Source organism: Struthio camelus, chromosome 4, assembly GCF_040807025.1.
Source record: "Struthio camelus isolate bStrCam1 chromosome 4, bStrCam1.hap1, whole genome shotgun sequence".
Lineage (NCBI taxonomy): Eukaryota > Metazoa > Chordata > Aves > Struthioniformes > Struthionidae > Struthio > Struthio camelus.
In genome coordinates, this window is record NC_090945.1 from 84,930,115 (window position 1) to 84,942,752 (window position 12,638).

At 42.0% G+C, this 12,638-nt stretch overlaps 1 protein-coding gene across 2 annotated transcripts in view; it reads left to right on the forward strand.

The window, feature by feature from the left end:
* Positions 1-12,638, forward strand: part of ATRN (attractin) — a 148,302-nt gene that overhangs the window by 125,263 nt on the left and 10,401 nt on the right. For both annotated transcript variants that reach the window (XM_068943817.1, XM_068943819.1), the window contains exon 27: positions 6,517-6,624. In XM_068943817.1, coding sequence (XP_068799918.1) covers positions 6,517-6,624 — 108 coding nt within the window. The remainder of the gene's footprint in view (positions 1-6,516; positions 6,625-12,638) is intronic.

The following is a 12,638-nucleotide window of genomic DNA, read 5'->3' on the forward strand; positions in this document are numbered from 1 at the left end:
GCAATGACAACAGTTTGTTTTAGAAAGATGGATCTCATACTAGAATTTGAATGTTTTTGGAAGAGTCTTTTTATTTCAATCCAAGTAACGTGTTTGTAGAAATCACGTGATGAAAGTCTGCGGCTTGTACCGTACAGGAGGTCAGATCAAATAATTGCAGCTTTTTTCCACTATCCCTGGATTTGAAATCTATGAATGGAACCAACTTATAGTGGTCTGTAGGTTTTTTCCAAAATACAGACAGCGAGTGCTCTCTGCAATGATCCGTTTGGCTCTGGTCACCAACTCGGGGAAATCATAGTAGAAGTATTAGATGCCCCAAAGAGAAAAAACAGCCGAAAAGATTGAAGTTGACAAGAGATTCCAGCTTAGGGGGAACTGATGGTCCATTTTTTGCTTGAGTATGCTGCTGTCAGTTCTGTGCCTAGCTGAGCTCACTTCTGGTTGAACTTGCAGATGGCCTGTTCCAGCTGACCGTTTCTGCCTGTAGGTGGTCTGTGTTGCGTACCCCAAATCAGCCTGGCAATCTCATGCGCAGCTTCGGCACCCAACGAAGCTCTTCTTACGTGATCTTTTGGGGTGTTGCCACGTAAGTTTGAAGGGCAGAGCTACAGCAGAGAATTAAGAAAGAAGCTGGAGCTATTTTTATTACCAAGAGAACCAGTGTGCACTATTTTGGACAATGATGTGATAGGCTAGCGCTGAGAGGTCAGCCTTAACTGGGTGTATTAGAGCTGTTGCAATTTCAGACTGCTAGGTCTTTCTCTGTGACAATAGGAATCAGTGGCCCAGGTGTCTAATTTAGCTATTTGGAGAAATCAGTGAGAAAGTGTTGTGTAATTATGCTAAAAGAGCTCTAGTCAATCAAAGGTGTGCTTCGTTATTGTGTCATTATCTGGTATTGATATATTTTCTAGTCTGCGCAGACACTGGACGTGGACTGAACACTTTTTTCCCCTCCTTTTTTTTTTTTTCTTTTTACAAATGATATCTGAGTATTCTTATTAAAGGTCAGTTTTCTGTGCCCTCCTACTGGGCATGATTATGATAAATAAGTTACTTATCTTAATCAGCCCTGGATTAAATATGTTCTGTCATTTCAGCATGAGGCAAGTTCCCAGCAGCTTTGCTTTCTGGTTTGTTACAGTTTTGAAGTGTGGAAATGCCTGTTGAGAAGCATTTGAACATTAATTCCCTCCTTCTCTCTTTTTCCACATAGCCTGCAAAGTCAGTTACAAAACTAATTAGCTAACGTTAATATGTGCACTGCTCTAGGGGCTTAAAAACTTAATTTTCAGTGATGATGGAAGTGTCATACAAAATTGTTTGTTTGTTGACTTACATGGGATTTAATATAATTGTAGCTAAATGCTTTAATTCACTTATTTCGGAAACAGTGTGGCTCATCCTTGTGGAATATTTTCCTCTTAGATGTTTGTGCATTTATTGATAGCCCCTTTTTTAGTTTGTAGGTAACTCCGTTGATTTCTCCCCCTTCCCCCAAGGTCACCAAATAACTATCATGTAAAGCAAAGGCTCTCGCACCAGGTTGTATTTTACTTCATATTAATGCCCAGCTGCTTCTTGACCGCTTGTCCATGCCGGCTCCATAGCAATGCAGCCTAGCATTGGCATGCCCAGCTACCATTGCAACCACGGGGATTTCAGCCCACGGTTTTGGGGGGACGGGAGCGCTGTCCGTCCCCTGGCCGCAGCGAAATCGCTGCGACTCCAGCTAGTGCGTTGCGAAGTTGCAGTTAATAAACCAGTCCACGAGAATTTTATTATCCTTTGTTGACGTATCCTCGGTGCGAGCAGGGAGATCTTTTGGCATTTGATTAGATTGAGTGTTTGATGTAGTGCGCTGAGCCTTTGGGAGTCTGTGTAAGAGGACTGAGTCACTCGAGCATTTTGCAGAACTGATGGCATTAAGCAAATTGGTCTGGAAGAAGGAGACAACTGGTCGCCGGTTTAGCGTACAGCGTCTTCAGCGCTCTCCATGGGAGAACTACATGGTTCTGCTTGATGCAGAAAATACCAAATAGTCTATTCTGTCCTCAAATCTCTCTTTTTGTTCCCCCCGCCCGAATATATTCAGTAATAGAATACAAATCTCCGTATCGTTTTTACTTTTTCCCTTTCTCCAAGACACTGGAGGTCGTCTTTTCTTCTTCTGTTAAGACCCAGTGTCGTTTGGGAGGTCTTTGGGTTTTGACCCATTGGACCAGTTTATCTTTGCCAGGCAGGCAGGGTAGTGGTTCAAAACACACGGCTTATTTTGGAGTATCCTAGCTTTTAGTATTGGCTGTGGACAGCACTGAGAACGTGCCTGCTAGTACTGCTTATTGGTAACAGAGCGGAGCTCAGCGTTTTGTGGTGGTAGAGAAATACAGCTGGAGAAAGTCAGTTCAGAAGGAAGTTGGCCTGAGCTTTAGCGCTTTGCAGCGCCATGCCAAATGCATGGGAACCTCAAAGGCTGCAATTGGAAATCCTCAGAGGATGGTCATTAATCAGCCTTGTTTGATCAAAATGAAATAACGTGTGGCATGGTCTGCAGAAATCTCTGCCGCCAAAGTTCCTCTAAAACCGCTCAAAGTTGTTACCTCTTCCGAATGCACAGCATAGCTCTCCTTCTAAAAACAACAAGTTGTAGGTCTTGAAGGAGCTGAATTTCAGCATACTTTGAAGGATTAGATCTACAGATTTTTCTGGTAAAAGCCATTAATAAGACTATTATCTCTCTTTTACCTCTCTCATTCGCCTTCCTTGACCTGGGATAATGGGACGAGATGTTCCTGGTGATATCTTGCTGGTGTTTTGTACTGGGGCATTCATATATCCTGTCTGCTGGAAATAGGTTACTTCCTGTCTTGTGGGATCCTGGTTGCTTCACTTTTACTCCTTGTTAAAATGAAAGCTTATAAATGCCCTTTGTTTAATTAGTATACCCTTTTTTTTTCCCCCCCTCCTTGAGTTTCCATTTTTTTGAAAATTCAAATGAAATACTCCTGTAAAAACTTTTCTTCATTATAAGTTACAGATAGCTTTCCAAAGCTGTGCTTTATAAGTGGCGAATGAAATCCAAAGTGTGTGGCTTTCCTCTAGAAAAATCAGCGTCCTTCCATGCCTGGAGACACTGGAGCCCAATGCCAAAAAGTGTCGGAGGCCTGTGCTCATAAAACAGGCTCCATTGGGGGCAATGGTTTAGATTTATGGTAACAGGGTAGTTGCACAGAAACCAGTGACTGGTTTATTACTGTGAATAAAACGGTCAAGCTTGTCGTGTCAGAAAACACGGCGTAGCTTATATTAGTCAATTAACCCAGTAACCTGAATGATTATTTTTCTTTTGCATGAGAGCCTCCACTACTGCAAGACAAGCATATGGTTTTCCTCAATTCCCATGCTTGTTTTTCTCACATCAGTAGCACAGTGTGCATTCCAGATTACCCGTTACTCTGTGCGTATGAATTTAAAGAGTCATGGACATGAAACACTACTTTTCTGCAGTGGTTGCTCCTGGATCTACACCTGCAGTCCCTGTGCCCTATGAGATGGGCAACCTCAGTTGTCCTCCTTCCTCTTTGCTTTCTTTTTTCTTGTTCTTCTTCCCCCCGCCTTTTTTTTTCCCTCTCCACCACGTAGTGTGCACTTTGTTTATTGTCAGGTACCATTAGCGTCTAGTTGCACCAAAACCTTCAGGCTTTGTTTCAACACTTGTACTGCAATCGCTTTGACTTGTAATTCTTGAAAGGAGTTTTTCTACTGATAGTGGCAGCAGGAAAAAAAAATTCCATGCAAATCAAAGTTCTCCGAGTTCTCATTTTAAAACTGAAGTTACATCAGTCCTAAATGCCCACGGTGCATTCCAGTACACACTTTTTGATGTGTTTTTATTGTGAGCCTGTCAAACGGTATGGCTTTAAGATCCTCTTCAGAGATAAGCGGTTAACAATATTCCATGTTGTCCTACTAAGCGCGTGATCTGGAAACCAAAGCTTTGCTTAAAAGAGTATTCAGGTTTGTTATTTTAAATCTCAGCAAATCGTTAGCGAAGAGGATGGGCCAAGCTCAGGGATATCTTAACGTTAACTGTGGCTGATTTCTAGTGACATACTCCACGTCTTGGCAAGGGAAATACCACAACTTCTCCTTTACAGCATGATAAATGCCTGTCAATTAGAGGTTTGACAAGCTAAACGAATAGTGTGGGATATGTCCACGCACATGTTAGACAGGCACAGCGTTTGCTGTGGGGGAAAGAGTGACTTCCTGGTTAAGGAGCAAGGTTCTTGAGTTTTTGATGTATTTGTTTTGTAACGTGACTTTTGTTATACCAGGACCAGTGTAAGAAAAAAGATACCTCTTCCCTAGGCCTTTGCTTCCTGAATCATGGGATGCTAGGTGAGATGGACCTTTAATTTTGCCTGGACTGGCCGCTGTTATGCTGAGAGGCAGCTGTCTTGGCAGATCAGAAAAGGAAGGCAATAACGTCTCCGTCAGCATTGCTTTTCCCGTCTCTGATGTCGTCGCACTCAGAGGCAGCTCTGTTTTCACGGCGCTGCTTGGGATTTTATTTCTTGAAGCTACTGTTGACTTCAGTAGGTGTCACGTTGCCAAATTGCACGTTCTCCTTAGCGAACTAAACTTGCTTCAAAGAGCTAATAGCTTTTAGTTCGTAAGTCTTCTGGACATCTTCATCAGGACAGCTTGTTTTTGATTTTTATAGCCATTAAACAAAGCGCTTTATGATAGCTGAAGGGGACAATTGCGGGAACAACAACCCGGCAATCTGTTTCACGCTTGCTTTAGTTTGCAATCTGCTGGGGTGCTTTAAATACTCTAAAACTCCTTGAGTTCTTTTGCCCAAGTGTGAGGTCCACGCAAGTTTGCTTGCAAATGCTTACTACGTTTGTGTGAATTTATTGGGTTTGAGTTTTTTTTTTCCTTTGTGACAGTATCTACAATCTGCTCTGAAATACTCCTCTTTTTTTGATCTTTCAGAGATTAAGCAAAACTTTATCGTTTGCCTAACGTAGTGAATTTTTTTGTTTTATTGGACTGAGAATCCTAGAGACTATAGAGCCATCCAGCCTTAGTTGTATCGATGCTATCGTGCATCCCTGCCACCTTACCTGAACTGCAGGATTAGAGGAACAGTGTCTCAGTTTTCTGCACGGAAGAATAGCAAAAGGTGACTTGGCAGAGAGAAGAAAGCAGAAGGTTTGTGAGTTCCAGAAAACGATGATACACTTAGTTTTGCCCAAACAACTTGCACTCTGGATAGCAGCTTCTTTCTTCTTCTGTGCTGTCCATCTTCCCTAGACTACTGGAGGCACAGTGCATTTTGTGGTGTTTAGCACCTTTTCACTGCTATAAATAGTCAGATAGGGCTTGGAATTATCAAAGTACCCAGTTTTAAAAGGGGAAAGCGCTATGTATGTAGGGCATTTGACAGTGTCTCAGTCTAGCTCAGAAAAATAAGAGTGTAGCTCATAGTGTTGCAGTTAAGTATTAACAGCAAGTGGATAATGCTGTGTGCTCTACAGCGTGTGAACTGAAGGGTTTAGTCAATACGCTACACTTAAGGAGTGAATGCTGTGGGGTTTTTTTGTTTTTTTAAAGCAGATATGCAAGGGGATATGTTTCTTCCTTTATTAAACAGGGACAGTGAGTCACATCGCACCCATTGCTTCTGGGAATTACAGTTGTGGCTTCTGCATCCAATTACTGGTTGTGCAGCTTGCTGTTAGTGTTAGGGATTAGCTGCTGAAACCAAAGAGGAGTGCGGCCGCAGCTCCGCTGAAACTGAAGTGCTTTTTCCAGCATGGCCAGATAGGAAGTGTCATTTTTCGTATTAAAAAGGGAGCTGCATCATCATGCTTAAAGTGCCATAAGGATACAGTAAAAGGTGCCTTGTGTCATGAGGGCAGGCAGAGATTTACCTGGGAAAATGTTTTGCGTTCTAATAAAAACATATCACAGCAAGGACATGCATGTAGCTCGCTGCGTGTGCTGCAAACAATAAAAAAAAAAAAAAAAAAGATTATTCAGTAGCTACCTGACATCAATCTCCTAGTGGTGTTATAAAAACATCAAGCTCTTTCTTAAGGTGGTTAACTGCCAGATATTGATGCTGGTTTAATTTTAAATTTGTCTTCGCAAATCCTATGAAGTCGTCTCATGCCGCAGGGAGATGATGACCAACAACTAGCGTATTCCAGCTTGAGAAGTTAGTGCTTCCTGGAAACTTAAGCAGATGTGGTTTACTTGACATCTGGGTTAAGCTAAGACTATGCTGTTCAGCTTAACTCGCAATAGCTTGTTGCGCTATGGTGATGAGATTGTCTACAGTTATCCATTTGCACCCTTGAGCTTGCTAAAGCACCGGCAGGTTATTTATTCTTCCTTATTCATTGCTATCCCTTCGTATCGGGTAAAGCCTCTGGGATACGCGTTAACTCATCTTTGTGCTGGAACAATGTGGTGATAATATTTTTCTGCTTATTGAATTAGCAACTGCTGCGTGAGATGCAACAGATGGCAAGTCGCCCCTTTGCCTCCATCAACGTTGCCTTAGAAACAGATGAGGAGCCGCCTGATCTCATTGGAGGAAGCATAAAGGTGAGAGCTGGTGCTTTAGGATGGTCCTCACCGTAATTACTCGCCAATGCTCGTTTTAAACTGTGCTTAATGCAGCAATGCAAAATCTGCTATTTGTTATCTGCCGGTAAGAAACTATAGGTCTGGGAAAGCCATCAGATCTTGTTTTCACTTAATTTTATTCCTTCAGGTATGGCTTTACAACTTTAGGGTTTAGATAAAAGTTATATTGTTTGTAGAGTATGATATTTTTTGCTTGCCTTGTTAGTTTTTATGCCTTGTAATAGAGAAGAATGCAGTTTTGCAGAGCAGAACATTTGGCTAGAAATAGCTATAGGGGCTGCGAATAGAAACCATTTTTCTGTGATCTCTCAAAGCAGAGAGGAATATGATTGTGTCTGTGTCCTGTGACAGTATCGACATATTTCTTGATACAAATATGTTCCAATGCATCTTGTGATACACAAACAGGAGCATGGAGAAATCATTGTCTTATGCCAAGGTATGTTGTAGGTTGAGGAAAATCATATTTAAAAGGAGAACAAAGAATCAAAAGATATTTTTGGTGTGATGCGTTCACTAAAGAAGAAAGAATCTTACTAAAAGAGCAAGTTAAGAACCTGAGACCCTTTTGTCCCAAGATGAATGATTCCCGTGATTGCCCCCTATCTGAGTGCTTCACAAATTAATCATCGTTACCTCTCGCTGAAGTCAGGAGATTCTGTCCCTGTTTTGCAGATGTGAACCCTGGCGCAGAGAGAAAAGAAAGCAAAATTTGCCAAGGCATCGATTAACTTGGGTTAATTGAATGACTGGACAACCGAGCTGACGTGCCCCTTGGGAACCTCCCCTAGGAGGTTCTGGGTGACTGCACTCCCCCTTGACTTCCATTTGAACCCGGAGCACTCCCTTTTCCTGAAGTTTTTATAATTTCTGTGTTTTCTTATGGGGATGATAGATACTGGAAATCATTAGCTGCTAATGGTTCGCCAAGACCTCGTTTGAAATATGTGCTTGTAAAATCGGGCTGTCGCCCAGCAAATTGGAATGAGCCTCCTTGTTTCACTGAAAAAGCCACGTGATGTGGATGGATGTTGCCATCAGGATGGAGGCATGTTTGCGGGGCTGCCGTTCGAGACTGATGTTTCTGTAGGCTGCAGGATGTCTGGTTGGTGGATTAGTTGTTGACTTGAGCCTTTAAAGCTGTCAGTTCAACAACTCTGTGAACACTGAAGTATTTTAAGGGATAGGCAGCAGCAATATACTATGAAGATATGATACTGGTGGAGTAGTGTGACAGATGGGCTTAATTTCACCAGGGTACTATCAATATATTTATAATGATGTTGCTTACTTTCACCTGCTGACCTGTTTCATATATGTACCGCACACTTAATTACAAATGTTCCTCTTGGTTTTGTTAATGTAAGGGGAAAAAATGACAGGTTGCTGACTTGTCTGTAGTACAGCTCTTTACTTTTTTTTTTTTTTTTTTTAATGTTGAAGGAATAAGATCACAAACAGTATGAAGAGAAGGTCCTTGTAGAACTCAAAACAGATTTTAAAAAGTCCCAGCTGGTATGATTTATTAAAATTCTTCTGTAACTTTTTGTAGGCTTTACAGTCTGACCTAAATTGACATGGTCAATTAATGTGATGGGAAGGAAGGATGGACGGAGAGGAAAACTTGGTCTCGGTACTTGCCACTTGAATGGAAAAACTACGTGTCAATGAGTTAAAAGCTGTATGAAACCAGCTCTCCTGTGAGCACTTCCTCTTCCCCTCTTTTCATTATTTAATTAATTTTCTAGAAATAAGCTAACCAAAAGCAGCTCTCCTGTAGGATTAGGCCAAAACAACGCTGTCCCGAACTTTTTGGTCTTTCTGACAAGTTGATCTACAAAACTATAGAGAAGATACCAGCTTTGGCTCTCTTATTCCCTGACTGGAGCATTATTTTTCTTCTTGTTTGACTTCAGTGCTTGCCCTTTTTTTTCATTTGAGCTTTGTTTTTTGCTTTCTCCTCTCTACCTCTCTGCTTTTTGTTTTCTTCTCAGCTTCTTTTTTGATTAGATGAAAATTGAACTCTCTCTTTTGAAGTATTTCCATAGATAGCAGCGCAGACAGGAATTCGTCTTTATCTCACTTGTCTGACCTCCTTAAATTACTCAAGGACTGATGGAGAAGCCGTTTTTAAGCATAATGAGTAAGACGGTGGACAGATGTCCTTTTTTCAGATCCAGAAATTGTTACCACCTGCTAATTACCCTCCGCACTGATATGTCAGCAAAGCAGTTTATACGAACATTTCTTCGTCCACCTCAGGCAGAAGTGAAATAGTCCTAATTCAGACAAAGAGCAAAAAGCGTTTGCAGTAACCTCAAGCCAATAAGGGAGCATTCAGGTGGGCTGCTGTCCCAGCGGGTAAGGTATCTCCTGGTAGACATGGATGCGGCATAAGGATGCTTTTCCGTGATAAGGACAGTAGCTAAAATTTCAGTTGTTTTTTTTTTTTTCTCTTAATTGTATCTTGTAGAAATTGGATAGGGGATAGGAGCATGTAAAAAAACCAACCAAACAAAAAGAAGTCTGGAGTCTTTCAGCAAGGTTGAAAGAGCCTGGAGAAGAGGACAAGAGACGGGCGCCTGTGGCTTGTGAGGAACTGGGGGAATGACCCTTCCGAGATAGCCCAGGCTGTAGAGTAAAATGTTGGATGATGCATGGAAATGAATCTCACTAGAAAGGAAAAGGCGATCTGAATGTGTATGGGGTCAACTTCCATTTTTTCCCTCCAGCCCTTTTCCACTTGCATGGGATAATAACTTGTAGCAGGAGGGAGGTGCAGGAAGACGGGCTAGGCTGATTCAGAGGTGTGGATCTGCTTTTTCCTTTTTGTTTTACATCTGTTCTGCTTTGTCTGTTTACCTATTCCTCAACTGTTAGCTAAGGAGAGAGTGAAGAGAAACGTCAGTAAGCTGTTGGACTGTAAGTCGGTAGTTCGTTGTGTCAATAATTTGAAAGCTTTCATGTTCATACAAGAAATCCAGACTTGGATTATCATAAATGCATTGATGTTTTTCTTTCCCCGTGTGAATCAAAGCCTTTGGTTAATAACAAACGTATCTGAGGGTTACAAAGGAGAAGTGGAAAATGGGATGCCTTGTCTGCAAGAGATTAATTCCCTTTTCCATTGTGCATAGCCAATTGGCAGCCAGTATCAAGCTAGTTCCATCCTAAGCTAATGTCTTCCAGCTGGACAGTATTAGAACTGTGTTTTCAATTAGTATTTTTCCTGGGGTGCTTAGAAGTAATAGAAGGTGATTTACCTGCAGGGAAACTATTCATATTAGTCTGCAGCTAGGCAACACATAACTAGCTGCTTTGGTTTATTTCCTATTCAACAAATACCTGGTAGATCACAAGTCTACTGCTAAATTTGCTTAGTTATTACAATATCCATTGACTTTTCTCTGCAGCTTTTTAAGAGTTCTGAGGTGCTGCATGTTGCAACTTTTCTAAGAATATTTAACATCCCTGCGTATGTGGGACTCGTGCAAGTGTCTGAACTTGAGTTACTTTACCACAGGCTTTTTTAGATCTTGTCGTCTAATTAATATAAAGAGAGTCTTGTAGTCCTCCGCAGTGATTTTTAGAAGAATCATTTCTGAAAAGTTGGAAAATGTATGATTTTGACATTGATTTCTGGATATCTTAAAGTTGGCAACGGCATGAAATTAATGCTTGCAGCTTCCTGGGAAAAACACACATGCAGAAGTACTTAGCTTGAGCAAACTCCTACAGGATCAGCAATAAAATTGTTGCATTAGAGAAATGTATCCTTAAGTCGGACAAAATTGTCTTGAAAGCTTTCAGAGGGTTCGAAACATATTGTCATAAAACCGAGGATTTGCCCAGCACGGCTGATCGGTAGAGTGTTACAGATCCAACGTGAGAAGCCAGTGCTAAGAAATTATTGTCTTTGCATCCGTGATCAACAGGCTGTCCACATTGGTAGCTGCCTAAACGAAGCGAGAGATTGTTTGGTCAGGAAAATCATCACATGTTCTCTACCTTCCCGTGGATGTGCATTTAAATCTGCTGTTTTAGGCTTCTAAGGGCAAAATAATGTCACTACAAATTCTTAATCAGACGTCGAGTCACCCATCTGGCTGATTCCTTATAAGCAGCAGAAAAATTTATGGAAGAGTAGCATCTTACTTTGGCAATTAATTTGTTTTATAATGGAGTGGAGTGCTGTCGAGTGGTCAAAAGACTGCCTGCAGGTCCCGTCTGTTCAGAAAGCACAGAGACGTAGCAGTGGGCTGCTTTTGGAGTGGGCAGGGGCTCCCACGGACTTACGTGCTCTGTCTCCTTGTGTTTCACGTTTGAGTGGAGCCCTCATTAAACTCCTATGAGGTCGCAATGCAGTTGTAACCATCAGCAACGAAGAGAAAAATGAGTAGCTGGAAGTCCTGTAGCGAAGCGAGGTAGGTTTTGGGAAGCTGTAGGGGTACCGCTGTAGTGAGGGATCATTTGGAACGGAGCATCATCCAGCTCCTTCGCTTCTGCAGTGTGACTTCATCTACATTTTTATGTGTAGCTCTGAGCTCTACCATGTTGGGTGCTTTTATGCAATAAGAGAGGTCAGTGAAGAACAGCAAGCGCCTGATGGTTTTTAGGGCTCTGTTAGGCTGTCAGCTGCTTGGTGACTCTTCTCCCTCCCTTACTTTGGACGTTACTGGCCCGTTACTACTCCACCAGATACGCTGACAGATCTGCTTCTGTGGCCCTCTAGCATCCCAACCCACTTTACTTAAAAGCAGTCATATTGGCATAAATGTGTCAATCGGCCATTTGAGCCCAGTTAGGGGGTCTCGTGCAAGCTGGTAAATTTGAAAGGATGGCAGATGTTAAAGCGCTTGTGAGCTATGTTGTAAAAGAAGTCTTAAGTAGAAATTACCATGCTGTTGAGTAGCTTTGGAGGAGGATGGAGCAAGTTAGGACTTTTCAAAGGTGATATCAAAAAGCCGAATGGGAAAGATCCTCTTTGAAGAGCCTCAAAAGGCTGATGGTTGGAGGAAGGGGATGAAAATGAGGGGGGAAACATAAACTGAATGATCTTAATCTGGTGTGGCTTTTCCTGTAGATGGGTCGCACTCAGCCTTCCAGGCAAGAAAGGCTAGTTTTATTTTGCCCAAACTGTCTAACACGGGCTGTTCAGACCCATTGCGGTTTGCCTCCCAAAATGCAATTTGATTTCTAATGTATTCTTTCTGGATTTTCTAGCACTCACTGGTCCTAGGAACTTTTTCTCTGTATTAATGCTAAGGCATTCAGAGCATATCAGCACGTAGCTGTCACGTTGGCTTTGGGAAAACCACTTCCACTCATTAGAAGCACTCCATGTATATGAGGAGATGTTAGGATCGCCGCTGTCGCCTTGCAGTGCAGAGGAACCCAAAATGTTTGAAGCAACGTTCCCACTTGCCGTTTACATTTGCTGTTAATTCTGCTTGTGCTGCCCGGCTTTCTAATTCGTAGAAAAGGGAGCGATACCCTCCAAGCGAGTGCTGTGCTGGATGGAGTTGCCCGTGGGAAGAAGGGAGGTGTTATCTGGGCAGCTAAGGTGTGCAAAACTAATTCACCACCCCTGAATTTGGTGTATTCGGGCTGTGATCTGTGCTCTGAAAGAGCTATACAAAAATACCTGATAAAGCCTTCACCTAATGAATTATTCCCAGCTAACTTAACGCTATGTAATTTTTTTTTTTTTCCTGTTACAAAATTACGTGCTTTGGGAAAACTTTGGCCACTCCCACCTACATAGTAAATATTTGGAAGGAACTTACCTTGAGACCACCCGAGACATCTGTTAAGCTTACCTTACATTTGGTGAATATTTGGCCAATAATTGGATTGAAATTTAACTGCTCTTAGATTTGAAGACTGAAGTTTTCAGTAGAGTGGGCCATGATTTTAGCTGATAAGGAGGAATTTGCTGCAGGGACAGGAAACGGTGCAGAGCTTCCCACCAA